Consider the following 26723-nt stretch of genomic DNA (forward strand, 5'->3'; position numbering starts at 1 on the left):
GATAGTGTTGCCAATCTAACATTTTCCCACCAGGAGCAGAAGGAAGCATGATGGCTATACTGTAAAAGGGTTTCAGTGACAAAAATCGATGTTTAAAACTATTAACAATGGGAAAAAATTGTTGTGAACTGAGTAAGCTGAGTTTTTTAAACCATTCTAGAACATGGTTGAGACCTAAAATATTTTTTTAAAAAATCTTGACTTTATATGCCACGTAATCCATTTTTGGTCTCTACCACCATCGGGTTAGGGGTGAGGGGAAAGAATAAAAGAAAAGACCTACATGTCATTATTCAGAATTACCAGCAAGTACCCACTTCAAAGTCCCATTTTCTCCCACTTCTTACAGTCTAGTGTGTCCCACACCATCCTCTCTCTACCTCAGAACCCAGAGAATCAAAAAGTCTTCATCCTCATATTTGCATAGTATTAATATTTCCTGGAATTGGGTTTTTGTCTTCCTGCCTTCAACCAGGTTCCTGAAGAAGAAAGAGCTGTTCAAACTCCGTATATCCAAACCCATTTGCACCAGTCAACAGGTCAGATCCCAGTTAGCAGCAAGCTGTCCAGATCGTTGAATAACCATTCTCTGCTCCTCGGAAGGATTATCAAGCCGTTTTGTCCACCGTTTTAGTCTTTGTCCTCTGGATCATACATCGTCGGATGATGCCATCGAAACTTCCAAGGTAGAATAGAGCGATGGTTCGAAAGAGACCCATCGTAACTATCTGAAAGAGAAGGTGGGGTGGGTGCGGGGAAGTGGCCGAGCTCATTCCCCAGCTCGTTTCAGGGGGGACCCCAAGGGTATCCTTACACGGGACCGGACAGAGAACTTCAACTGTGAATACATTTGTCTAAACTCTGCGTCTGTGAGCTCTTCTCTTTGGAAGCTCTCTCTGTCCAGAGTGATCACCCAATCCCAGTCCTAGAGGCAGGGAGCGAGGAGCTCCCAGGTCACTCCACTTCTTTCCTCAAGGAATTCAGTGCCTCCCAGCCTCCCTCTCTGCCAGAATTGAGTCTGCCTTTTTACTGGGGGATACCAAAATGTTGACATCCATTCTAACTCCCCAATTCCCCCATCTCTAGCTCAGCTCTGCCTAGCGCCGGGCACCCACCGGTGGTTCACTTGTATGAAGCAGCTAGGTGGCAAAGGGGCAGAACAAACACTGAACTTGCAGTCAGGATGACCTTAGTTCAAATCCTATCTCAGATACTAGCTGTGTGGTCTTGGCAAGTCATATAATCTGTCAAGCCTTAGCTTTCTCAGCTGTAAAATAGGAATAACAATTTTGTTGTTGTTTAGTCATTCAGTTGTGTATGACTCTTTGTCACCCCATGGACCGTAGCCTGTCAGTACCATCCATGGGGTTTTCTTGGCCAAGGTACTAGAGTGGTTTGGTATTTCCTTCTCCAGTGAATTAAGACAAATAGGTTAAATGACTTGCCCAGGATCACACAATAAGTATCTGAGGTTGGATTTGAATTTAGGTCTTTTTTTCTTGAGGCCTGGCACTCTATCTACTAAGCCATCTCCAGGAAAAACAATAGTATCTACTTAATAGGGTTTTTGTGAGGATTAAATGAGGTTTTGAAAATCTTAAAGTGTTATATAAATACTAGCTATGATGATAAAACAAACTCCAAAATTCCTTTTTTTCAGATCATAACCTCCTACTATCCCATCTGTCCCTTTCCTGCTTCTCTCCTAAAACCATTCTTTATTCTTATTGAGACCTTTCTTTGCATCCCTCCTAGGTCATCACCCCTACTCTACCTTGGCTTTCTCCCCTTTCCATTCTTGACCCAAGTGATAATCAGTTCAACACTATGCTCTTCTCTATTCTTAAATGCCTTGCCCCCTTGCCCCCTTGCCCCATGGATGCTGAGACCTGGCCAAACCCCAATCCTGGATCACTCCAACCATCTGCCTTTTCCATTTCTATCCACTGGGCTATTGGACAGATTTGGAGGAAACCATAAGATTGAGCTTAGTACAAATTTGTGTTATTTAATCTCAACTGGGCTGTCACTTCAGGAAAGAAATCTTTTTGATCCTACCTAATGTATTTCCTATTCTGTTCCCCACAGGGGTTTTTTAAATCTCTCCTTAAACTTCCCACACTACCTTCTGCCCACCTCCATTTTTTTAGCTGAGGGCTTCATGTCCCATTTTACAGAGGAACCAGAGAGTGTTCAGCATGAACTCTGTCTTCTCCCCTTCTGTACACTGCAAAGCCCCTGGATACCATTCCCCAGCCTCTCCTTTTACTTCCATCTCTGATGAAGAGATGACCTTCTCCTTCCAGAAACCAACCCCTACACATGGCCTTCCATCTCCTCCCACACACTGCACTCCTCCTCCCCCATGACCACCTCTTTCAGATCTCTCTCCTACTGCTCACAAATGCCCCCTCTTTAGACCTGCCCATTCCCCCAAACTATAATCCTGTAACCTTCTATCCTTTCCCTATTCCCTTTCCTCAACTCTCTGCAATGTAGCTTCCAACCTCATCACTCCATTGAAACTGGGCTCTCCAAAGTAACTCAGAAATGCCAAATCTAACGAGCATCTAGATGCCATTGTGGATTGAGGGCTCAGATGGAATCAGTAAGACTCCTTTTCCTGAGTTCAAATCTAGCCTCAGACACTTACCAGCTGTGTGACCCTGGGCAGGTCACCTAATTCTGTTTGCCTCAGTTTCCTCAACTGTAAAATGAGCTGGAGAAGGACATGGCAAACCACTTAAGTAACTTTGCCAAGAGAATCTCAAATGGGGCATCGAAGAGTCTGACATGACTGAATAACAAAATGACTCAATTCTCATCCCTTTCAAACTCTCTGCAACATTTGACACTGCTAGGTGCCTTCTCTTCCTAGACACTTTATTTTTTATTTTTTATGATATTCTCTAAGACCTCCTTCCTATCTGACTGCTTCTTTCCAGGCTCCTTTGCTGGGTGTCCCTCTATGTCATGCCCCCTAACTGTGAGTAAATTCCCAGACTATCCTGGGCCCTCTTCTCTTCTGTGTCAATTCGGTCTCTTGGTGGCCTCCTCAGCTCCAGTGACTTTAATTATTAATTCAATGTAGATGGTGCTTAGACCTATATACCCAGCTCTAATCCCTTTCCTGAGCTCCAGTCTCCAGCTGCCTCTTCCACATTTCAGACTAGATTTCCAGTAGGCATCTCAAATTTATCTTGTCCCAATCAGAACTCATCACCTTTTCCCGAAATATAACTCTCTGCCGAACTTTCCTACTTCTGCTCACTCTGAGCCTCTATTAAGATCTATTTTTCAAGAAATTTTAAAGATGCCACCAGTGACCTGGACCAGAAAATGCCCTCTGCCAGAGAAATGGCTCTGAGGAACAGCTTGATTTAAAAGCTCTAAGAAGGGAAAGACCACAGCAATAGATGTCCCTGGAAATCAGATAACTGTAGCATGAGACTCTGAGTCCCTGGAGTAATGGGCTGGACAGTGGAGGTTGGATCACCTATCCCTTTCATGTCTTCCCCAGACACCATTATTTTTTTGTTTGTAAGACCTTTATGCTAGAAGAAGAGTGTCCTCTTTGTGGTTCTCCATCCATGTGTCAATCAATCACTTTTTAACATTGTGTTAAGAAACACCCAAGCATCATAGCTAAACCCTCCATGAAATAAATACAATAGTACCTTTGGGATCTTACATATTTTGATGAGTCAATACTAAAATTTATAAATATCTTATCTATAGTGATTCATTGGGGAGACTGTCTCTCCAAGAATCAGAGTGGGGTTTGAAAGGATTTATTTTTAGTGTATTGAATTATTTCTATTTTGGAAACTCTGAATGGAAACATAGACACATCTTCATTTCTTTGTTCCTAGGGAATTCGGAGAAATGCCTCACCCCAGAGAGTCTTCCATTGTGGTCAGATGGACATAATTGTATCAACTTCGAGTCCTTCAATTCCTCATAAAGAATCAAAGTAGGGACAGCTAGGTGACTCAGTGGATTGAAATCCAGGCCTAGAGATGGAATGTCCTGGATTCAAATCTGGTCTCTGACACTTCCTAGCAAGCCACTTAATCCCAATTGCCTAGCCCTTATTGCTCTTTTTCCTTGGAACCAATACGCAGTACTGATTCTAAGACAGAAGATAAGGATTTAAAAAAAAAAATCAATGCAGGGCCCTTCCTAGTTGTGTGACCCTGGACAAATCACTTAACCCCTACTGTCTAGTTCTTACCACTATTCGGCCTTTGACAGGAAGTAAGAGTTTAAAATTTTTAAAAAAGAATCATTGCAGGGATCAATTTTAATAGGGCAAAACTAGATTCCCACCCTGGCCACATTGGAGGCATAGAACTTAGTATATGACTAAACGCCATCATCCAAGGGATGGGGAGGAGTTGAGTTTTAAGGATCTCCTCCTCGTTGGCTAGTCACCAATTAGAGATGTCTGGGAATATCCAAGGGAGAGACTACATAATGAACACTCTATTTAAGGATCTACACGAGGGTCCTTCCTAGTTTTTGATCACTGGGAGAGAGAATTAATTTATTGATTAATGCTAACCCAATCAATCAATCAATCAATCGATAAATTTCATTGTTACACCACCATCTAATATCTTGGGTGTACTACCTCAGAAATATACCATTCCTTATTCCCTAGTTTTCAAATATCTTGTGATTTCTCCTGTTAGAGCTCTCCTACCCTTCCCTTTTGTTCTATTCCCACAGTCACTACTCTAGTTCAGGTCTTTATCAGCTCCTACCTAGATTATTGTATTAACCTCCCTACAATGCCCGCTCTCTGGCCATCATCCTCACTTCCCTCTCACCCAAACCGCAGGCCCCACCTCTGGATCAGTCCCCCATCTTTAACAGATGATCTTTTGTCTGAACTGCCTAGGCCATGCCTTCCCATGCCTCCCCCTTCCTGCCTCTCCTTTTATTGTCTCCCTTTTACCTCTCCTATTAAAACATAAATTATGTTATTTAATCTCAACTGGGCTGGCCCTGCAAGAAAGAAATCCTTTCGATCCTCTATTTTGTTCCCCATAGAAGTTTTCTAAACCTAAATTGTCCAGTCCAGTTACATGCAAGGTCTCAGTCTAATGGTGAAGTTATCCGATTTCTGGGGACATCTTCTATTGCTTTCTAAAACTTAAACAAACAAAAGGATAAAAAAAAAAATGTTAGCTACATGAGGACAGGGACTGCCTTGATTGATTATATTAGGACCACCAGCACTTAGCACAGTACCTGATAAGTGGTGAGAATGTAACAAATGCTTTCTCTGAATGGTTATTTACCTTTCCAATCTGTATTCTGCAGCCCGGCCAGCCAGGACTGCTTGCCGCTCCTCTCATATTATTTATCATCTATAATCTCCATGCCTTTGTGCTGGTGGGATTTTCATCATGCCTGAAATGTACCTTATCTCCACCTATTAGAATCCTTTCTTTCCTTAAAAACTCATTTTAAGAACCGCCTTCTCTTTGAGGCCCTTCCTGATCCCCTCAATTAAATTACCTTTCATTTATTTTCCACATCTTTGTATATGCACATGTTGATAACAGAATATACATTCTTTCAAGGTAGAAATGTTTCATTTCTGCCTCTATATCCCTTGAGCCTGGCATAGTTCCTGGTGCTTAGTAGGTGCTCAAAAAATACTTGGTGATTGATAGATTGAATGAAGTATTGGGACATAAAGGTTCATTCCTTTATTGATATTTCCAACTTGTTGTGAAGTCCTTTTTAATCCTTACAAATACCACTTGGACTTTGGGGGGCAGCTAGGTGGCATAATGGATAGATAGAGCACAAAGTCTAGAATTCAGTAGACCTATGTTCAAATCTGACCTCAGATTAGCTGTGTAACTACTGGCAAAATAACACCGGAAATTATATTTGTATAGTGCTTAGCAAAAGCTTGACACATAGTAGGTGCTTAATGGTTTCCCTCCTTCCTTTCTTCTTTCCTTCTCTCCCTCCTTCCTTATCTTCTTCCATCCTTCCTTTTCTCCTTCTTTCCTCCCTCCATTCCTTCCTTATCTTCTTCCATCCTTCTCTCCTTCCTTCTTTCCCTCCTTCCTGCCTTTCTCTCTCCCTTTTTTCTTCCTTCCTTCCTTAGTTTTTCTTTTTCCTTACATCCTCCTTCTTATTTCCTTTCTCCATTACCTCCTTCCTTCTTTTCTTTCTTTGCATCTTTAGTGATACTACTATGGGCTAGTTCTTCAAACTGGTCTTCCTGTCTCTGGTCACTGTCTGCAACAACACACTACTTCACATTGCTGTCAAATGGACTTCACATTTACCAAAAATATATGATTCATAAGAACCTACAAAAGCTTGCTCTTGTCTATGAGGATCAAGTCTCATCCCCTTCATCTGATTTTAGCAACAACAATAACAACAGTAGCAGCTGAGCAGTTCAGTGGATAGAGAGTCAGGCCTAGAAACTGGGGGGTACTGGGTTGAAATCCGGCTTTAGGTACTTCCTCACTGTGTGACCCTGGGCAAGTCACATACTCCTCATTGCCTATCCTGTACTGCTCTTCTGCCTTGGAATTGTCATGATGCTACTGTTTCCAATGACTTCGTGTTGTTTAAAATTGCCTTGGTTTCTAGATCTTGATAAGGAATATGAGAATCAATCTGATTTTTAAAAGGGCACATGCCCTGTGGTGCCTGCTTACTAAGAGGCAGTTTCCCTTGGGGTTTTCTCCCTAGAGTGGGAAAGAGGGCTTGGGTCCCACAGGGTTCACAGTTGGAACAGTATTTCTCTGGCTTTCTTTCCTTTGGGGGAAAGAGTGACCTAGGCCCCCCTAGGGTTCATGCCTCAGTTTACAGAACCGAAGCTTTGTATCAACAATAGAAAGTAAGGGTTTAAATAAACAACAACTATCAGTAGCTAGCATTTACATCTAGCTTAGGGTTTATAAAATGCTATACATAAGCTATCTCATTTGATACAATTGACTCTGGGAGGTAGATACTATTATTATGCCCATTTTATAGAAACTGAGGCACAGAGAAATTAAGGGATTTGCCCAGGGCCACAGAGTGTCTGAGGCTGAATTTGAAACTAGATCTTCCTGACTCCTGAGTGCAAAGCTCGTGCCCACTATACCACCTAAATGCCAGATTTTCCTGGCCCTTTATTATCTGCTCCCCACCAATGTACTCAACTTAACTTTCTGCAGTTCAAATTGGGTCAATCTCTTCAGTGTTCTTTCAGTATAAATGAATCTGTATTTTCCTGCCTTTCTAATTCTACCCTCTTCAGGGTCATCCCTCATCTTCTACCTAGAACCAAATCTAAAACCAAAACCTTCCCTTCCCTTAAGGTCAAGGCACGCACCACAGAGCCAGATAAGTATGCCCTATCCCATATGTTTTGTTGTGGCTCAGTTGTTTTCAGTCGTGTCTGAGTCTTCATGACCCTATTTGGGGTTTTCTTGGCAAAGCTACTGAAGTAGTTTATCATTTCCTTCTCTGGCTCATTTTACAGATGATGAAACTGAGGCAGATAGGGTCAAGTGATTTGCCCAGGGTCACACAGCTGGTAAGTGTCTGAGGCCAGATTTGAGCTCAGGAAGAGGAATCTTCCTGACTGCAGGCCTGGCACTCTATCCACTATGTCACCACCTGGCTGCCACATTTCATATACACTTAATGAATAATCTAAAATCATCTATCTATCTATCTATCTATCTATCTATCTATTTATCTATCTATCATCTATCTACCTATCATCTACCCATCTATCTATTTATTCATCTATCTATCTATCTATTCATCTATCTATCTATTCATCTATCTATTCATCTATCTATTCATTCATCTATCTATCTATCTATCTATCTATCTATCTATCTATCTATCTATCTATCTATCTATCTATCTACCTACCTATCATGCATTCATCCATCTATCTATCATCCATCTATCTATCATCTGTCTCTCTGTCTACCTACCTACTCACCTACCTATCTGTCCATCCATCTATCTACCTATCTATCATCCATCCATCATCTATCTATCTATCTGTCTATCATCTGTCTACCTATCTATCCCTCTCAGATCTTTCCACTCCCGAAGCATACATCTTGTTGGGCAGAACCATATCCAAATCATTCCAAATGAATAGAAACTCCCCTTTCCCTTTATAAATGACTTTTAGAATATTTATTAGCAGTGAATTTTCCCTAATACCCTTGAGCTATCATTTAAATCTATTTCTTCTCTGAAAAGAATCCTTCCTATATTGAAAAGTTATTTATGCTTTCCTTCGCCCTCTCTCTTCCAGGCTTAAAAATGAGACACTTTCGTCCCATAGTGACCCAAAAAGAACTTACCTGCTGGAGTCCTTCGGTAATAGATGTTACTGGTGACATGCCACAGGTCAGTGATGACAGCATGTATCCATCTGAGCCAATGGAACTATTAAAATTTCCTTGCTGGAAAAAAAGGAAATGTGAAACATTCATGGCAGGAAGATATATTCTTTGTTCACTCTTCTGCTCAAATTCATGCTGACCTTTGCTAAAGAGCCCAAAACTCTGAATTCACATTTGTTGACATCTATTTTGTTAGGCAAACTAAGGGATGGACAAAACATGTGCCTTATGCAGAGAAGTCTTCGAATGGCTCTGTGGAGACTGTCCAAGTGCAGAGAGCCATCAAGGGTCACTTTAAAGCACTGGGGCCATTTGCTCTGAATCAGAGATAAAGCAAGATAAACAACCCGTTTCTCAGGTACGAAATGGTTCTATTTCTCCTTTTAGCACTGGCTTTAGCACTGGTTATCTTTCTTGATTTTTCTGAAGTGTTTCAATGCTCTTGACTAATACCTCTTCCTCCTGTATTTTCCCGTCACCTTCAGTTCTCATGACCCTGGCTCTCTCTGGTTCTCTCCGTCTGGCCAGTCTTTCCTTTATAGGATTCATCATCCACGGCTGGCCTTTCCTGTGTGGGGATACCCCAAAGTTCTCTCTCAGTGGCTTCATTAGCTATCATGGGTTCCATTCTCCATATCTATGCCGAGGACTTCCAAACCTATATCCATGGTCCTTACCTCTCCTATATCCCACTCCTGCTTCCCCAGGTTCACTTCTGGGCCTATACTTCGATTGTCCTCCAGGCATCTCAAACCTAACATGTTCCAAACAGAACTCATTCTCTTTCCTTCTAAACCCATCCATCCTACCAATTTCCCTGTTCAGTAAAGGGTTGCCATTCTTAAGTTTGCACGCACACGCACACACACACACACACACACACAGAGTCCCATGCTCTCCACTCTCTTCCACCACTTGCATTAACTATTGCAATCGATTCCTAGTTTTCCTCTCTGCTTCATGTATCTCCCCTCTTGATCTATTTTTCATAAAATTGCCAATTTGATATTCCTAGAGCAGATATAGGACCATGTCACTTCCATGCTCAAAAAACTTTAGTGGTTCCCTATTGTTTCTAGGATAAAATAAAAACTCTTTTGTTTGGTATTTGTGGTCCTTGTCAACCTGGTTCTAATTCACCTTTCCAGATTGATTTTTCATTTACTTTTCCTACATATTCTGTGTTCTAGCCTATTTGTTGTTCTCCATTCACGGAATTCCATTTCCCACCACCATATCTTTGCACAGGCTGTTATCTGTCCTCACCTCTATTTCTTGGGGTTCCTAGCTTTCTTCAAAGCTCATCTTAAGGGTTTCCTAAGTAGAATATAAGCTTTCCTAAGTAGAATATAAGCTACTTAATGATAGGAATTATTTCATTTTTTATTATATGTCTATCACCTACTATACTGCCTCACACAGAGCAGATACTCAATAAACAAATTACAAAGAATTCTGGATTTGTAGAAAAGGGACAAGAGTTGGAGTCCAAACTGGCTTTGCCCTTTGGATAAATTACTTAACCTCTTTAAGTCTCTTTTTCTTTTTCTATAAAATGGGGTTGGATTAGATGACCTCTAAGGTTTTTTGGTTGTTTTTTTTTTAAGGATTAAATCTACGATCCTCTTATTCTAAAAGGCTGAATAACTCATATATGCTCTCTGATCAATTTCACTGTCTTATTTATTCCAATTAAGTCAATTTGAAGGTAATTTGACAACTATATTACAATAAGCCTTCTCTTACAATGCACTAACACTGCTGGTTCAGAAAACCCATCTGCCAAAAGGAAATTATGAGATACCCTGAAAAGCTATTACATTTTATAATTACTAGTTAATGCTCAGAAAAATGGTAATGAACAATATGAAGAAGAAAGAAACAGTAGACTGCTGGCAAGTTAAATAAGAAAGTAAACCTCTGAATAATAATTTTAAAAATTGCTTTAAAAGGGAGAAGTAGTAGGTATGTAACACATGACACCTTTAGAGTGTATGATTTCTAAAAGCTCATAAGCTCCTCTCATTTGAGATTATATAATAGTCTTTTGAATGAACTTGGATTCTTTAAAACTTGCTTTTGATGTTAAGAAAGGCTATGTTCAAAATTCTGTCAATTTAATTAGTTATTAAATAGAGTAAGAGAGAAAGAATGGCATCTGACATTAAATATTGTGAATTCTATCCACTCTATCAATAAATTAAATCAGTTCCATTAAAATGCCATAATTAATAAGTGTTGGTTAAAAATAATGTTTTTATTTTAATATAATGTTGGTTAAAAATAAAAATAAAATGATTCATGCTTTAGAGTTGCAAAAACAAAAAACTACATGCAATTATTATTTATGTTTTGAAATAAACTCGAGGGTCGTATTTTTCTAAGCATGTGTGCCACCAACCCAAGCAAAAGAGGGGGAAAAAAGGGAAATTTTACTTACTGTGGCATCTCTGACAATTTGTTTTGCCACCTGTTCTGGTTTGCAAAGTGATGAGGTCTCTGAAATAAGTTGAGTCTCTAAAGGCTTAGGAAGAAGAAAATAAATATGTCAATATTGTTACAAAGCTAATTCAATTAAAAGCTTCGATTACTTATTCTTGGGAAATATTTTTCCAGTTATTTTAATTTTCTCATTTTGATCAAGTCCTGATATGTAGGAAAAGTCTGAAATGTCTGGGTGCCTGCGCCCTGATGGCGACAGTAATGTGCATCCCCTGGGTCGGATACAGGAAAGGGCTGTTTGGCTTTCCACAGGGCACCACCTTCTCTTCACATTCAGAGGGAAGCACATTTGGGCACACACAGAAACCCTTCTTTTCCAGAGGTTTGTTGTGAGTATCAATGGAGGCTTTAAGTTCTTTGTAAACTTTAAAGTACTTTATAAATGAAAAATTGGGAGAGGCAGCTAGGTAGCACAGAGGATAGAGAGCTAGGCCTAGAGACAGGAGGTCCTGGGTTTGAATTTAGCCTCAGACTTTTCCTAGCTAGGTGACCCTGAGCAAGTCACTTAACTCCCATTGCGAGCCCTTACCACTCTTCTACCTTAGGATTGATACTATGGCAGAAGATAATATGGGGATAATAATAATAGCACCACTTCACAGGACTGTTGTAAGAATCAAATGGGATTGCAAATGTGAAAAACTGCAAACTCTGAGGTTGGGGCTGCAGTGACCTTAGCCCTCAGAGCTCCTGAGTCCAAATAGAGGCTTTTCTTCTCCTGAGGATGGTTAGATAATCAGGAGATGTTCCCTGGTCCTCCCCATGCCTGAATAGTGCACTTTGAAAGGTAGTGCCACTTTGAAAAGTGACCAAGGTCAGTTAGTAAGAGAAGATGCTTGCATGAGACAAAAACAAAGACTCTATACGCTGAGGAAGGCATGATTTTTGGTACCAGAAACAATCTGAAGAGAGTACTGGAGGGCAGGGCCAGGCTTGCAGTCAGGAAGAATCGTCTTTCTGAATTCCAATCTGATCTCAGACACAAGCTGTAAGACCCTGAGCAAGTCCCTTAACCTTGTCGGCCTTTCCTCATCTGTAAAATGAGCTGGAAAAGGAAATGTCACACCACTCCAGGATCTCTGCCAAGAAAACCCCAAATAGAGTCATAAAGAACAGGACAGGACTGAAATACTAAACAACACATAAGAATAAGGACATCTGAATCAGAAATGCCCAACACAAGACCCGTGACACACATAACGTGCCATCATGCTGGGCCAAACTCCTAAAGCAATAGCATTTCATCACTGAAGATAACCACATAATTTGAACAATGACAAAATATTTTCTGAAATGTTTTGAAAGATGAAAGCCAAGTCACAGGACTGACGTGAACTTTCCTGAGGTATGGGGATCACCAAATCCAGATGCCAATGCTGGCTCTCTGGAAGGTGCTCCCGGCCCCACGGGGTGAGTCATTACTCTCTAGCACACCCCAGTGCTCGTGCTTCCCCCAGCACCCAAAGGACCAGTGGAGAATGGGCCTTCCCCAGGGCTGCCCATCTAACACTGTACTGAGGAAAGAAACCCCACTTGGAGAGTTAACTTAGAGGCTGAGTAAAAATGAAACCATCACCCATTGTTACTCCTACTCAAGAGGCAAAACTCTATTTACCCAGTGTTATAAGTCTATTTAGCAGAGCTTCTCTAAAAACAGGTTCATCTGTTCTACCCTAAGATGAGACATCTGCCTTACATTTAAATACTTTTTATTTTTTAGAAACGTTATCATGGTTACATGATTCATATTCTTACTTTCCCCTTCACCCTCCCAGCCCCCCCCCCATAGTTGACTCGCATTTCCACTGGTTTTAACATGTGTCATTGATCAAGACCAATTTCCAAAATGTTGATAGTTGCATTGGTGTGGAAGTTTCGAGTTTACATCCCCAATAATGTCCACCCCAACCATGCGTTCAAGCAGATGTTTTTCTTATATGTTTCCTCTCCTGCAGTCCTTCCTCTGGATGTGGGTAGTGTCTTTACCATAAATCCCTCAGAAATGTCCTCGGTCATTGTATTGCTGCTGGTACAGAAGTCCATTATATTTGATTTTACCACAGTGTATTGGTCTCTGTGTACAATGTTCTTCTGTCTGCCTTACATTTAAATGATGGATGAAATAAATGAGGGAGAGACTGAGAGAAGCAAAGACTAGAGAGAGACACAGAAAGAATGGAATGGAGACAAATACAGAAAGAAACAACCTCTAAACAATAAATATGGCTTACAAATGCTGAGGCTTTGGCATATTAAATGCTAGTTCTTGTGAAGAGATCTTAGGACTTATTAAGCATTCTTATAGAATAGAAACTATCATTAATTTCATAATTTAAGTGCTAAGGAACAACCACTCCAGAAATAGTATGGTACATCAAAAAATGTAAAAATCAATAGAGTTGGAGTGGGGATATGGTCTTGGCTCTAATACTTATTTGTTTTTTATCACAATTGGGTTTACTTCTATGAACCTCAGTTTGTTCATCGTTGAAACTGGAATGACAATACTTTCACTGCCTACTTTAAGAGGATGCTGTGAGAACCTTTAATTATTATTAAACACTTAAATTAAATTAATTATTATTAAATACTAAAACTTTTTTTCCTTAAGAAATAACACCATAGAGGGCAGCTAGGTAGCTCAATCAATTGACAGACAATCCCCATTGCCTAGACCTTATCACTCTTCTACCTTGGGACCAATACAGAGTATTGATTCAAAGATGGAAAACAAGTGAGAAAGAAAGAGAAAAAAAAAGAAAGGAAGGAAGGAGGAGAGGGAGGGAAGAGGATGAAAAGAGAGAAAGAGAGAAAGAAAGGAAGGAAGGAAGGAAGGAAGGAAGGAAGGAAGGAAGGAAGGAAGGAAGGAAGGAAGGAAGGAAGGGAAAGAAAAAGGAAGAAATAGAAAGGGAGAAAGAGGGAAAGAAAGAAGAGAAATATAAAGAGAAAGAAAAGCGAGAAAGAGGAAAAAGAAAGAAATTAAGGAAGAAAAAAACATTGCAACTTTCCAATCTTATCAGACACAAAAAGAATGGGTGTTTTTTTGTTTTTTGCACTTTAAAAAAATTTCACATGACCTCCAGATCAGATAGATATTGCAAGAATTATTGTTTTTGGCTTTGCCCTGAGGATCAGGAAAGCTAAAAAGTTTAGTCACCTAATTAGTAAATGTCTGAGTACAGGCTAGAGTCCAGGTCTATTGATTCTTAAATGTTGGATTTTCTTGACAAAGATACTGGAGTGGTTTGCCATTTCCTTCTCTGACTAATTTTTATAGATGAGGAACTGAGGCGAACAGATTTAAATGACTTGACCAGGGTCACACAGTTAGTAGGAGTCTGGCACGCTATCTACATTACCTACCTGTCTATACAGTGTAGACATACTGCTTTAAATGATGAAGGAAGTAGCCTCAGACCATTGAACACCTGCTAAATTGTGATTATGGGTGAATTAGTCAAACTTCGGGTTCAGGAATACTCTATGATGGGAATTCTTAACCTGGGGTTTACCAAATACCAAGAGAGAGGGGAGTCAGTGGAAAGATTTCATGATGCCTGTAAATTTGTTTTTTTAAAAAAATATATTTTGGTAACTATATTTCAACACAATTGGCTTCCTTTGTAATTGTTTTTATTTTATTTTAAGCATTTAAAAACATTATTCTGAGTAAGGTTCATAGGTTTCACCAAATTGCCAAAGTAGTTCATGATGCAAAAAAAAAAGATTAGGAACTCCTGGCACAGAGGGAAGAGAGCCAGTCAGCCTTGAAGTCAGAATGGCCTGTTTCAAATCATGCCTCTGATATAATAATGGCAAAGTGACAATGGCGAAATCATTTAACTTCCAGCGACCCGGACAACTCTCCAAGATAAAATTAAAGAATTAGTACTGACCTAGATGGAATACATACATACATACATATACACCTACTGTTCTTGTATTCAGGCAGTTGTGGCAATAATGGCCATATAGCCATTCATTTATTCAACAATTATGTGAGTATAAAGTAGAGCAATGACACATTTATAAAGAAATGTACTGTTTTCAAAGTGCTTCCCTCACAACAAACCTGTGTAGTATTATCTCCATTTTACAGATGGAGAAACTGAGGCCAAGAGAAGTTAAGGAAATGGCCCTGGTCACAGAGTTGGTGAGGGTGGGTATGAATCACTGTCCTATATGTTTCTGGGTCTACAGGAGGTATATGACACAGTCTCTGCTCTAGAGAAGTTTAAAGTCTAGTAGTGGGAATGTAATATATGGACACACAATTATTAATATAAGATACAATGTGAAAATGCAATAAGAAAGGTAAAAATACTCATGAGAATTCAGGAAGGAAGAGTTTACGTTTGGCATCTGGAAAGGTTTCATGGAGGGGGGTGACATTTGAACCAGTCCTTAAAAGATGGACAGGAATCAAAGAGGTAGAGATGGAGAAAGAACATTCTGTTGTTGTTGTTCAGTTGTTCAGTCACGTCCAACTCTATGTGACCCCATGGACTTTTGGGGTTCTCTTGGCAAAGATACTGGAGTGCTTTGCTATTCCCTTCTCCAGGGTGCTTCCAGTGTGCCAAGGTGACTAACACAAACAGGGAAGGTAGAAGGAGGTGCAAGTTAAAAGGACAAGACTAAATCCTGGTACAGAAGCCATCTATCTGCAGAGAGGCAGCACCTAAAACCACAAGAGTGAGCAAAACGACCAAATGAGAGAATGTAGGGAGAGAAAAGGACAGAGAACTGAAATCTGGGAAGCAAAGACAGTTTAAGGGTGGGAAAAGGAAGAGGAATCATTTGAGGAGACAGTAAAGGAGCAAACAAGATAAGGGAAGAAAATCTCAAAAATTCAATATCATAAAAGCCAAGAGAAGAGTTTCAAGGGCCAGGTGAGTCAATAGAGTGTCAAAAGGAGCAAAGAGTAAAGAATAAGAGATAGGGCATCCCTTGATGGGGCACTGATCCTGAGCAAACAAACAATGAGTTAATTCAACAAGCACTTACTAAAATTGTATTTGTCTTAAGTTATCAACAAACAGTATTAAATGGGCATAGTAACCTAGAATTTGATAAACCCAAAGATCCATGTTTTGTGAGGAAAAACTTGCTATTTGACAAAAACTGTTGGAAAAACTGGAAATTAGTTTGGTAAAAATTAGGCATAGACCAATAACATCATATGACAAGACAAAGACAAAATGGATACTTAATCTAGAAATAAAGGGTGATACTATAAGTAATCTAGGGAAACATGGAATAGTTTACCTCTCAGATCTATGAATAAGGGAAGAACTTATGACTAAACAAGACATAGAGAACATAAAAAGCTTAAATGAATAATTTTAATTACATCAAATAAAAAAAAGTTTGTACCAACAGAACCGATGCAACCAAAATTAGAAGGGAAATGACAAAGTAGGGGGAAATTTTTTATAGCAAGTTTCTCTGACAAAGGCCTTATTTCTCAAATATACAGAACCAAGTCAAATATATAAGATTATAAAGCACTCCCCAACTGATAAAAGGTCAAAGGATATGAACAAGTAATTTTCAGAAGAAGAAATGAAGAAAACTATATATCTATAGTCATATGAAAAGATGCTTCAAGTCACTATTGATTAGAGAAATGCAAATTAAAACAACACTGAGAAAACACCTCACACCTATCAGATTGGATAATGTGACAAAAAAGGAAAATGATAAATGTTGAAGGGGATGTGGGAAAATTGGGATACTAATATATTACTGGTGGAGCTGTGAACTAACACAACCATTCTAGAGACTAATAAAGAACCATGCCCAAAGGGCCATAAAACTATGCATTTGACCTTGAAATATCATTACTGGGTCTGTATTCCAAAGAGACCAGAGACAGGGGGAAAAGGACCTAAATATACAAAAATGTTTTTAGCAGCCCTTTTTGTAGTGGCAAAAAATTGGAAACTGAGGAGATGTTCATCAATTGGGGAATCGCTGACCAAGTTGTGGTATGTGGCTTTAATGGAATACTATTGTGTCACAAGAAATGAAGGGCAAGATGAGTTCAGAGAAACCTGGAAAGACTTAGATGAACTGATGCAAAGTGAAGTGAGCAGAATCAGAACAATATATACAGTAACAGAAATATTGTACATTGATCAACTGTGAAGGATTAAACTATTACTAACAAGGCAAGATTTCAAGATAACCCCAGGGAACTCATAAAAATACTATTCACAGCCAGAGAAGGAAATGTTGGAGTCTGACTGCAGATCAAAGCATGCCATTTTAAGACAATGCATATATTTCCTTCATGATTTTTTTTATTGTATGTGTGATTCATGTCTTCTCTTGCAGCATGAGGAATATGGAAATAGGTATTGCATAACAGCACTAGTATAACCTATACCAGACTATTTATTGCCTTAGAAAGGGGAAAGGGCAGGGAGGAAAGGAAAGAATCTGAATTATGCAATATCAGGTAACAATGGCCAAAAATGCTTTCTACTTGTAATTGAAAAAAATTCTTTTTAATTTAAAGATTAAAAACAAAAAACAAAACTCCATTTGTGCAAGGCTGTTTGCTATGTGCTGGATATATCAAATGAAAGCCAAAACGATTCCTGCCATCAGAGACCATGCATTATGTAAAGGGGGGGTGTAACATGTACACAATAACTAAATCCAAGGTAATTCAAGAAGGAAAAGAATGCTAATATTCAAAGGGATCAGGAAAGTAGTCATGGAGCAGGTGATGAGGAGAAGTTGCTTTCCAGGTGAGGATGACTGAGCACTGCTTGTACAAATGTATGAAAGTGGGAGAGGAGTCCATGAAAGTGGACTTCTCAATGATTGGTTATTCTGTTTGGCAGGAAAGGAAAGTGTGTGAAGGGAAACAGTGTGAAATAATCTAGAAAAATGTGGAGGGCCTGAAATGTCTGCTTGAGGAGTCTGAAGTTTATCCTGAAAACTTCTGAAAATAAGGCCCGAATCTTCTTTTTGCAGTCGTGATGGATGACACTGAAGAGGGGGAAAACTGGAAGGAGAGAGGCTATTACAGAAGTAGAATTGGTAAGATGTGACAACTGAATGGATTTTGGTAGTGAGGGAGGGACACAGCCAAAGACAACTCAGAAGTTAAGATCTTGAGCAATTACGACAATGTAGTGCCCTTATCAGAAACAGGAAGGAACCTTTGGAGAAAGGGCAGGTTTTCCAACAAATAAACATTTTGACACATTAAAAAAAGGGGGAGGAATACATATGAAATCATGAACTTCTGTAACAGTTTGGGGATTGGGGGGGAAATATATATTAAAATTGACAAGGTAGTAACAAAATGGCTCTTTGTGTGAATAACTTTTTTGTTTTATGCTGTGTATTTTTAATGTTATTGATTGATATATGATTTTTTTTTCTTTTTAGCTATCACTACCAAATAAACATGAGGAAAATGTAAGGCACTAATTTTCTTTCTAATCAGTTGCATGAGTATAGGATTATGGAAAGATATATCAAAAACAGTTGTGAAAACAACAAAACAAGAAATCTCCTCCAAACCTGGGAATAAAAGGGGCCTCCCACTGAGGAGGCTGAGGTTGGTGAATTGCTTGAGCTCACATGTTCAAGCTGGCCCTCAGCTGTCTGCTGTTGTCATGGGGACTGAGGGGGACAGGCTAAACCAGACGCTAATAGGAGACAGGTTGGGTGCAGAAGGGACAGATTTATACTGGAAATATTTTAAAGGAGCATCTTACTCTAGAACTATCCAGGTGAAAACATGAAGGGAGATGAAGAGAATATAGGACTAGATATATTCAGGATGTAGAATAGATTAAAATTCAATAAACATTTAAAGTATCTACCATTTAAATACTGGATATAATACTGAGATAGGCGTATAGAGTATGCTGTAAATACTGTTAACTGAATACTTGACTGACAGAAAAAAGCAAAGGAGTTGGGGGACAGGCATTTATTAAGTATCTGTTATGAGCCCAAAACTTTACAAATATCTCATTTGATCTCATAACAAACCTGGGAGGCAGGTGCTATTTTGATCCTGTTTTTATGGTTGAGTAAACTGAAGCAGTTAGAGGTTAAGTGACCTGCCCAGGATCACAAAGACAGGCAGCATCTGAGGCTTAATTTGAACTTTGGCCCTGTAGGCCCAACACTCTATTTATTGAGCCACCAGCTGTCAGAAAAACCAGGACTCCACAGCCTTTTAAGATAACGCCAAAAGGCACACACAAAAATAAATACTGATAAATATTACCTTTGTTTTCTTTTCTTCTGCAAAACCTGGGGTGTCTGTATCTGGTGGATAGGCAATGGTTATATAGACGTTATATGGTTTCACCTGCGTTTTAAAGAACAATAACCATAAGTCAAGAGAATTCAGTTTTCAAAGTTATATGCTGATTTCCATATGCTGTGCATGAATATAATATAATATATATGTAATATACATAATAATGATGAATATAATAAATAAATATGACAATTCTCAAATGATATTCAAGGTTTACAATTTAGGAACTTGGCACTGTTCCATCTTTTCTGTGAGGATCTTTGGTATAGGACCATAGAAATAACCATCATTAAGTACCCTTGCTCTAACTTTATTTTACAGAAAACAACAGTCCCAAAGTATAGAAAAATCAGCCTTTGCCCAAACCTCCCTGGAAATCATCTACCTCATCAGCACTCGAGGAGGAGACCAGAGATGGAGAAGAAGGCAGTTCAACCTCAGCAGCTTTATTTTAAGAAAATCATGCACAAAATAGGAGGCTCATAGACACCCATTAAACCATACCCTTTCTGACTCCCCTCTCCCTTCTCTGAGGCCAGGGAATAACACTTCCCACTCACTCTTCCCTCCCTCAGGCAACATGCTATTTTCTCTGGCTAGTTTTTTCCTACAATGATGCTGATGATAATGATTTTAATTTTATTTTACCTGTTTAAAAATTTGGAAAATGAAGTAGTTATGTTCCAGCCTTCATTGCCCAGGAAACAGCCCTTGTAGAAAAACAAATCCAAGCCAAACGGTACCTGCCTGTAATTACTGCTACTGGTGGATTGCTCAAGCTGGGGAGTTCTGAGCAGCAGAGGCCAGCACCAATGTGGGGAGCCCCCAAGAGCAGAGGGTTACCAGGTTGATTAAGGAGGGCCAACCAGGTCATAATTGAAACAGGTCAAAACACCTGCCCCAACCAACAATGGGATTCTGCCTCTGAGTGGCTGCTTTCTTCCCACCTAGGCAGAACAGGGAGACCCAATCTCCCTCCCTGCCCAACCCCAAAAGAAAGCATTCTACTGATCAAAAGAAGTGGCAGCAATATATGATAAAAAGCCCTAAGGGTGGAGTCAGCAAAACCCTAGGTTTGAATCCCATCTCTAACACTAGCTTCATTAAGATTTTTTTTTTAAACCAACCACAAAAGTATACGGTTATGTAAACATAAATTGTAGTTCATGGACAGGGGGTATAATAATAGCAACTTATTCACAGGGTTATAGTTAAAATCAAATGAGATAGTTTAAACTGTTTTTCAAATCTTAAAGTACTAGATAATTGCTAGGCATTATTATTGTTGATATTTTTATTATTGTTATCATTACAGGTCAGACCAACATTTCCCATATGTCTCTTGTTATACACACTCATTAGTACTCTGCCTTCCTTGAACAAGGAGGCTCATATCTTCCAATAACTCTTCCTCAGAGTAAAACCCTAGACCTCAAAGACACCCTCTTCCATACATGCCTGAGGCAGTTCTATAGAAGAGAAAAACATACACTATTGTCACCTTTCTGGGGTCTTCCAGGTGTTCTTCGTTCCTTCCCTGAATCCCATCAATCCAGGGGAGATTATTCCTTCATGTAGGAAAAATTCTCATTCCCTGGGTAGGCCACTAAGCTACCCTTCTCCAGAACACTTATCCAGAATGTTCTTTTACCAACTGTGGGATATATCATTTTAAATATCTCAATCCAGTCCTTCGATTGGGGAATGGTTAACAAATTGTGGTATCTGTTGGTGATGGAATACTATTGTGCTAAAAAGAATAATGAACTGGAGGAATTCCATGTGAACTGGAACGAACTCCAGGAATTGATGCAGAGTGAAAGGAGCAGAGCCAGGAGAACATTATACACAGAGACAGAGACACCATGGTACAGTTGAATGTAATGGACTTCTGTACTAGCAGCAATGCAATGACCCAGGACAATTCTGAGAGACTTCTGAGAAAGAATGCTACCCACATTCAGAGAAAGAACTGTGGGAGCAGAAACACAGAAGGAAAACAACTGCTTAATCACATGGTTTGATGGGTATGATTGGGGATGTAGACTCAAAGTGATCACCCTAGTGCAAATATCAATAATATGGAAATAGGTCTTGATCATGACACATGTAAAAGCCAGTGGAAATGCTCATTGGCTATTGGGGGGGATGGGAAGAGAGGAGGGAAAGAATATGAATCATGTAACCATGGAAAAATTTTCTTAATCAATAAAATTAAAAAATAAATACCCTGGCACAAAAAAAAATTCTCAATCCAATAAGACCCCTTTTCTAAGAATTTTCACTATAGATTATCTCTCTTCATTTGGCAAATCTGAATGGACACATGAAAAGCATTTACCAAGTGCTTCAAATATGCCAAGCACTATTCTAAGGGATGAAAATCCAAAGACAAAATCACAAAGTTTCTTGCCTTTAAGAAACTTACATTCTAATAGAGGAAGGCAATGCATAAAGGAGACAAGTGGCAAGGGAAGAAGGAAACAACATTTGCAAGGGAAGAGTACAGGATTAGGAGGCATGTCCTAAGGAATACAAAACTGGGTAGCTTAGATCTTTTTTTTTTTTTTAATTTTTTTTTTAATTTTAAACCCTTAACTTCTGTGTATTGACTTATAGGTGGAAGATTGGTAAGGGTAGGCAATGGGGGTCAAGTGACCTGCCCAGGGTCACACAGCTGGGAAGTGTCTGAGGCCGGATTTGAACCTAGGACCTCCTGTCTCTAGGCCTGGCTCTCAATCCACTGAGCTACCCAGCTGCCCCCTAGCTTAGATCTTTTTAAAAAATTAATTAACCAATTCTTAAAAAATTTTTTCCATGGTTACATGATTCATGTTTTCTCCCTCCCCTTATCCCTTCCCCCTCCCAGAGTTGGCAAGCAATTCCACTAGGTTATACATAAATATATTATCATTCAAACCCATTTCCATATTATTCATTTTTGTAAAAGAGCAAGGCTTAAGTCTTCTTGAGCATGCTTTCTGATGGTCCAGTTTGGAGGATGGAAAATGGCCAAAAACAGAAATGAGTACAAGGTATATTAGTCCGCTAGCGACTCAATTTATTTACTTGTTTCTTTATTTAACTTGAATCTACTAAGAAAGTTTAAATAAGCTTGGCCCCAAAGAAAAGTTTTGGGTTTTTTTATTGATTAATTTTACACATTTTTTCTCTTCTTTTTCAATTCTTTGTTATAAGGGATGACTCTCTGGGAGAGGAAAGGAAAGAAGTACAAGGAGAAATCTAGGTGATGTAAAGACAAAAGATATCAGGAGGAGGCACCTCTGTAGCTCAGAGGATTGAGAGCCAAGCCTAGAGACACAAGGGTCTGGGTTCAGCTCTGAACTCAGACACTTACTGGCTGTGTGACCTGGGCAAGTCACTTAACTCCCATTGCCTAGCCCTTACTGCTCTTCTGTCTTGGAAATAATACACGGTATTAATTCTAAGATGGAAGGTATGGGTTTAAAAAAAAAAAGACAAAACATATCAATAAAAATCTATTTTTATAAAAATTTGAGGGGGCAGCTAGGTAGCTCAGTGGGTTGAGAGCCAGAACAAGAGACAGAAGGTGCTAGGTTCAAATCTGGCTTCAGATACTTCCTAGCTGAGTGACCCTGGGCAAGTCACTTAACCCCCATTGCCTAGCCCTTACCACTCTTCTGCCTTGGAACTACCACATAGTATTGATTCTAAGATGGAAGGTAAGGGGTTAAAAAAAAAAAGAATTGAGCATAAGTCAGAAAATTTTAAAAAATGATAAATTTCATAAGAAATGAGCTACAAATTAAGTGGGTGGAGCTGGAGATTCCAGGAAGAAAAGATAAATGACCAAGGAAAATAATGCCAAAAAAAAAAAAAACATCCCTTACTCTGAGACTGAGTTAATTTATCTGTTTAAAATATGGTGGTAGTTAGGAGAGAAGAGGCAAGTTTGAAATTATGTAAAGTTTTCTCCACCTGTAAAATTTTCAAGTTCATCCAGCTTCCCAGAGACAATCTCCTACTTGGGCATCTCCTTCAGAACTCACACACCCTGGTGAGCCTGTCCTGGCAGTGACTTGGTCCCTCAGGCCCCAGGATTCTGGGCCACCACCCCGAGATCTCTTCAGGGTGAGTGCTACCATTCACTATGACAGATGAAAAAAATCCCTCTTTGGTTTTACACTTTGTGGAAGTCTTCCCCTGGTCCTTTAAGGCTAAGACAGAAGAACTACCCAACAGATTGGTGACTTTCCTCTGGTTCTTTTAATATCTTGAAGCTACCACTAGAGCACTTATTCTGCCACTTCTCATCTCTCATTCTCATTACGTGACCAGTTCATCTCCCTTGCTGGTCCGATAAGCCCTTGAGGACAACTTTTACACCATTTCTTATGACAAAGTAACAGAAACAAAAAATTCCAGACGTCAAAGGGACCTTAGAAGCCATTGAATCCAACCTGCTCCCAATCCTCATCTACAATACATCTGACAAGTTGTCATCATTGGCAATGTTGTGGCCTATTTATAGCCACCACGAATGTTTCCATTCCCTTTTGTGTCACCTGAATATTTTATTCCTTTGAGAGAACGCTGCTCCATGATTCACAGCCACAGAAAGAACATCGTAGGACGCTTCGCTATTACTAGAGGCCATAAAAATTTCATCCGTGTGGGTGCTCCTACCAGCCCAGCTGAACACCACTCTGGTGAATGGTCTTTAAAAGTAGCTGCGGTCAACATGGTCATGCCTTGTAACCAACCTGATAGTTAATCTCTTCAAAGGAAGGTAGGCTGGTGCTTGAATGACAAGAATGGGCCCATATTGAAAGTTCCTTTAGCTTGGTAGCTATTTAATTTATTTACTTGTTTCTTTAATTGAACTGAATCTACTAAGAAATTTTAAATAATCTTGGTCCCAAAGAAAAGTTTTGGGTTTTTTAAATTGATTTTTATTGATTAATTTAAAAATGATTAATAGCAAACCAGTTTGCACACCAGTGGTAAATCCTTCAAGAATTTAGGGTTAGAATACAAGCTAATTGACCTTAGTTGAGTCAATTAACTTATGACAGTCTAACTTATGACCTGTCTGCTTGTCTGAAAAAAGGCATCATAATATCTCTCCTGCTTTTCTTATAGAATTTGGGAAACCTTGGAAATGAACCAGTCTAATACCTTCACAAGACTGTTGTTCTGAGAGTGGTGGGTAGAGTGCTATCCAAATGATATTTGTATAAGTCTGTTACAAATGCATACATAAATGTTTAGTCTTACCTAAAAAAAAAAAAAAAAAAAAAAGAATTTAGGGTCAGCTCCCCATGAAAATGAAAGCATCAAAGGTATACTTTAGAGGTGGTAGGGATATTGATGTTAAAGAGATGGCTTTAGAAGCAGGGCAGTTATCTAAATGTCAACCAGTTTGATCTCCTCCTACTCAGCCCAGGGCCCAATTTATGGTCTAGCTATAATTCCTGTCCAAGTAATACATACTGATGGATTCACTAATTCTACTGTCTTTCCAATACCATTTCATAATTTAAGCAACGTGCATCAGACATCCACTTTTTCATCTCCCTGTGGACAGCTAAGGCAATCTTTTCCAAATAATTACAGATTTCACTAGTGAAGCATTGAGATGTTCTGGGGTCTGATGCAATTAGCAAAATATCATGTGTGAATAAATGGGAAATAAAAGAAGAGAGTCTTGTTTAGATTCTACATAAGACAAGATATAGATAAATACCTTAGGGAAATAGGTTTTCCTATTTTTTGCTTCAAGTGATTATTCTTAATGAGTCATTAAATAAAGTCACATCTATTGTCCTACGTCATAGAATCTTGCCTTATTTCCAATATCTGCATGGAAGGCAGCTTTGTTTGAAGGAGATCATTTGGAAACAGTATCATCTTCTATAAGATTAAATCATAATAAAGAAAGAAGGATTATTTCCCACGTTTCTAGGTAAGCTATGATTGTAAAGATGTAGTCTGTTGTAAAAAAAAAAAATCTGCAAAAGTCTGTTTGTTCCCTTCTAATGTTCTCATCAAAGATAGCCTTAATGTGTACACAGCTCTTTCTGAAACATTTTATAGATATGGAAGCAGGCATGAGTTGGCAGCTGCTGATACGTTCTCAATGACCTTTTATTTGTTAAAAGCATCTTCATGATGTTTTTTATTCTCTCAGAGCCTCTGAGACATAATGAAATCAATTCCCAAATGCCTTTAAAAGCATGCCACTTTCAGCATGTGTCATTAAGTCAAGCCTAGGCAATCACCCTGACTTTATCATCATTAAGTGAAACTGCCATTTGCTCACACAGTACGTGGGTACTGCAGCGGTTCCACTGTCATCACCTGAGAACAGATTACAAGAATCCTGGCAGCCCTGTTCTCTTTCACATCAGTTTGTTGTTTTTCCCTCAAGTTTCATCTACCAACATTCTAGGGATGTTCTGGTTTGGGTGAGGCTCAGATCTTGTCTGTAGATTTACCTCCTCTTCAATGACTTTTCAGTGTTTTGTTAAGTGATAACATTTAGAATCTCCCATCTTTCGCTTCTGTAATGTTTTGCAAATAATTAGCCTAAGCTAGTGATGGGCAAACTTTTTAAAGAGGGGCCAAAGGAAAGGAAATGCTCATCTGTCCATCTGTTTCTAAGGCAACTCTTTCAAAGTTTCATTGTATTGTATCCTACTCATTGTATTTGTCAGATTAGGAATAATGTCGCTACCAGATAGAACATTTAAGGGGGCCACATCTGGCCCGCGAGCCATAGTTTGCCCATCACTGGCCTAAGCTACCACATACTCTCCTCAACTCAACCCTATCTGTCCTTTTTATCATTTTCTCAGAACAACTACTCCAAGAACCTTGGGACATAGCTCTCATTCTAGGGCATTCTCCTTCTCCTCTATCCTAAAGCATCCAGAGCCCTTGCAGACAGCCATTCCTACCCTGAGACATCTCCCTGAATGGACTCCCCAGTATAAAGAGTAGGGCCCTAGAGCTCTCACCCTCGTTTCTTATCCTGAGGCAAGACCTTTCTCCTAGTTCTGTGCCTCTCATATCTGGATACTTTCTCCTATCTTGGAAGGCAAACTCTGGCTCTTGCAACCCTCAACCCCTATTCCTTATTACCCTTTTCGGAGTACCTCAGCATTCTACTCAAACATCTTAAAAGACAGTGGGAAAACAAAGTAAGTCATTCATAAAACAGAAATCAATCCAGGAGCATTTATTTAAGTACCTGCTATGGACCAGCCTCTGAGGATACAGAGAGGAAAATGAAACAGTCCTTATCCTAAAGTAGCTTATATCTATCAAAGGAAGGAGAATGTACACATACCAGTTTATGTAAGATAAGTGGAGACAGTAGGATTAGTTAGCTCCTAGAACATGATTTAACTCTTGAATACCCTCCTCTCTATCTCCCAGACCCTTCCTCACTTTTCCCCCCTTTTTAAAAAATATCCTTATCTACTGTCTTTGTATCAATAGAGTGGCAAGGGCTAAGTAACTGGGGTTAAGTGACTTCCCCAGGA

General features: G+C 39.3%; 1 protein-coding gene across 1 annotated transcript in view; it reads right to left on the reverse strand.

Annotated features, from left to right (window-relative positions):
* Positions 1-218: 218 nt before the first annotated feature.
* The window catches only part of KDSR (3-ketodihydrosphingosine reductase), a 67181-nt gene continuing 40676 nt past the window's right edge, over positions 219-26723 (reverse strand). The window contains exons 7-10 of the mRNA XM_044665773.1: positions 19159-19242; positions 10840-10923; positions 8358-8459; positions 219-728 (exon numbers count right to left, since the gene is read on the reverse strand). Coding sequence (XP_044521708.1) covers positions 609-728; positions 8358-8459; positions 10840-10923; positions 19159-19242 — 390 coding nt within the window. The 3' untranslated portion in view covers positions 219-608. The remainder of the gene's footprint in view (positions 729-8357; positions 8460-10839; positions 10924-19158; positions 19243-26723) is intronic.

The sequence above is a fragment of the Gracilinanus agilis genome, chromosome 1 (genome assembly GCF_016433145.1).
Source record: "Gracilinanus agilis isolate LMUSP501 chromosome 1, AgileGrace, whole genome shotgun sequence".
In the NCBI taxonomy this organism is placed as follows: Eukaryota; Metazoa; Chordata; class Mammalia; order Didelphimorphia; family Didelphidae; genus Gracilinanus; species Gracilinanus agilis.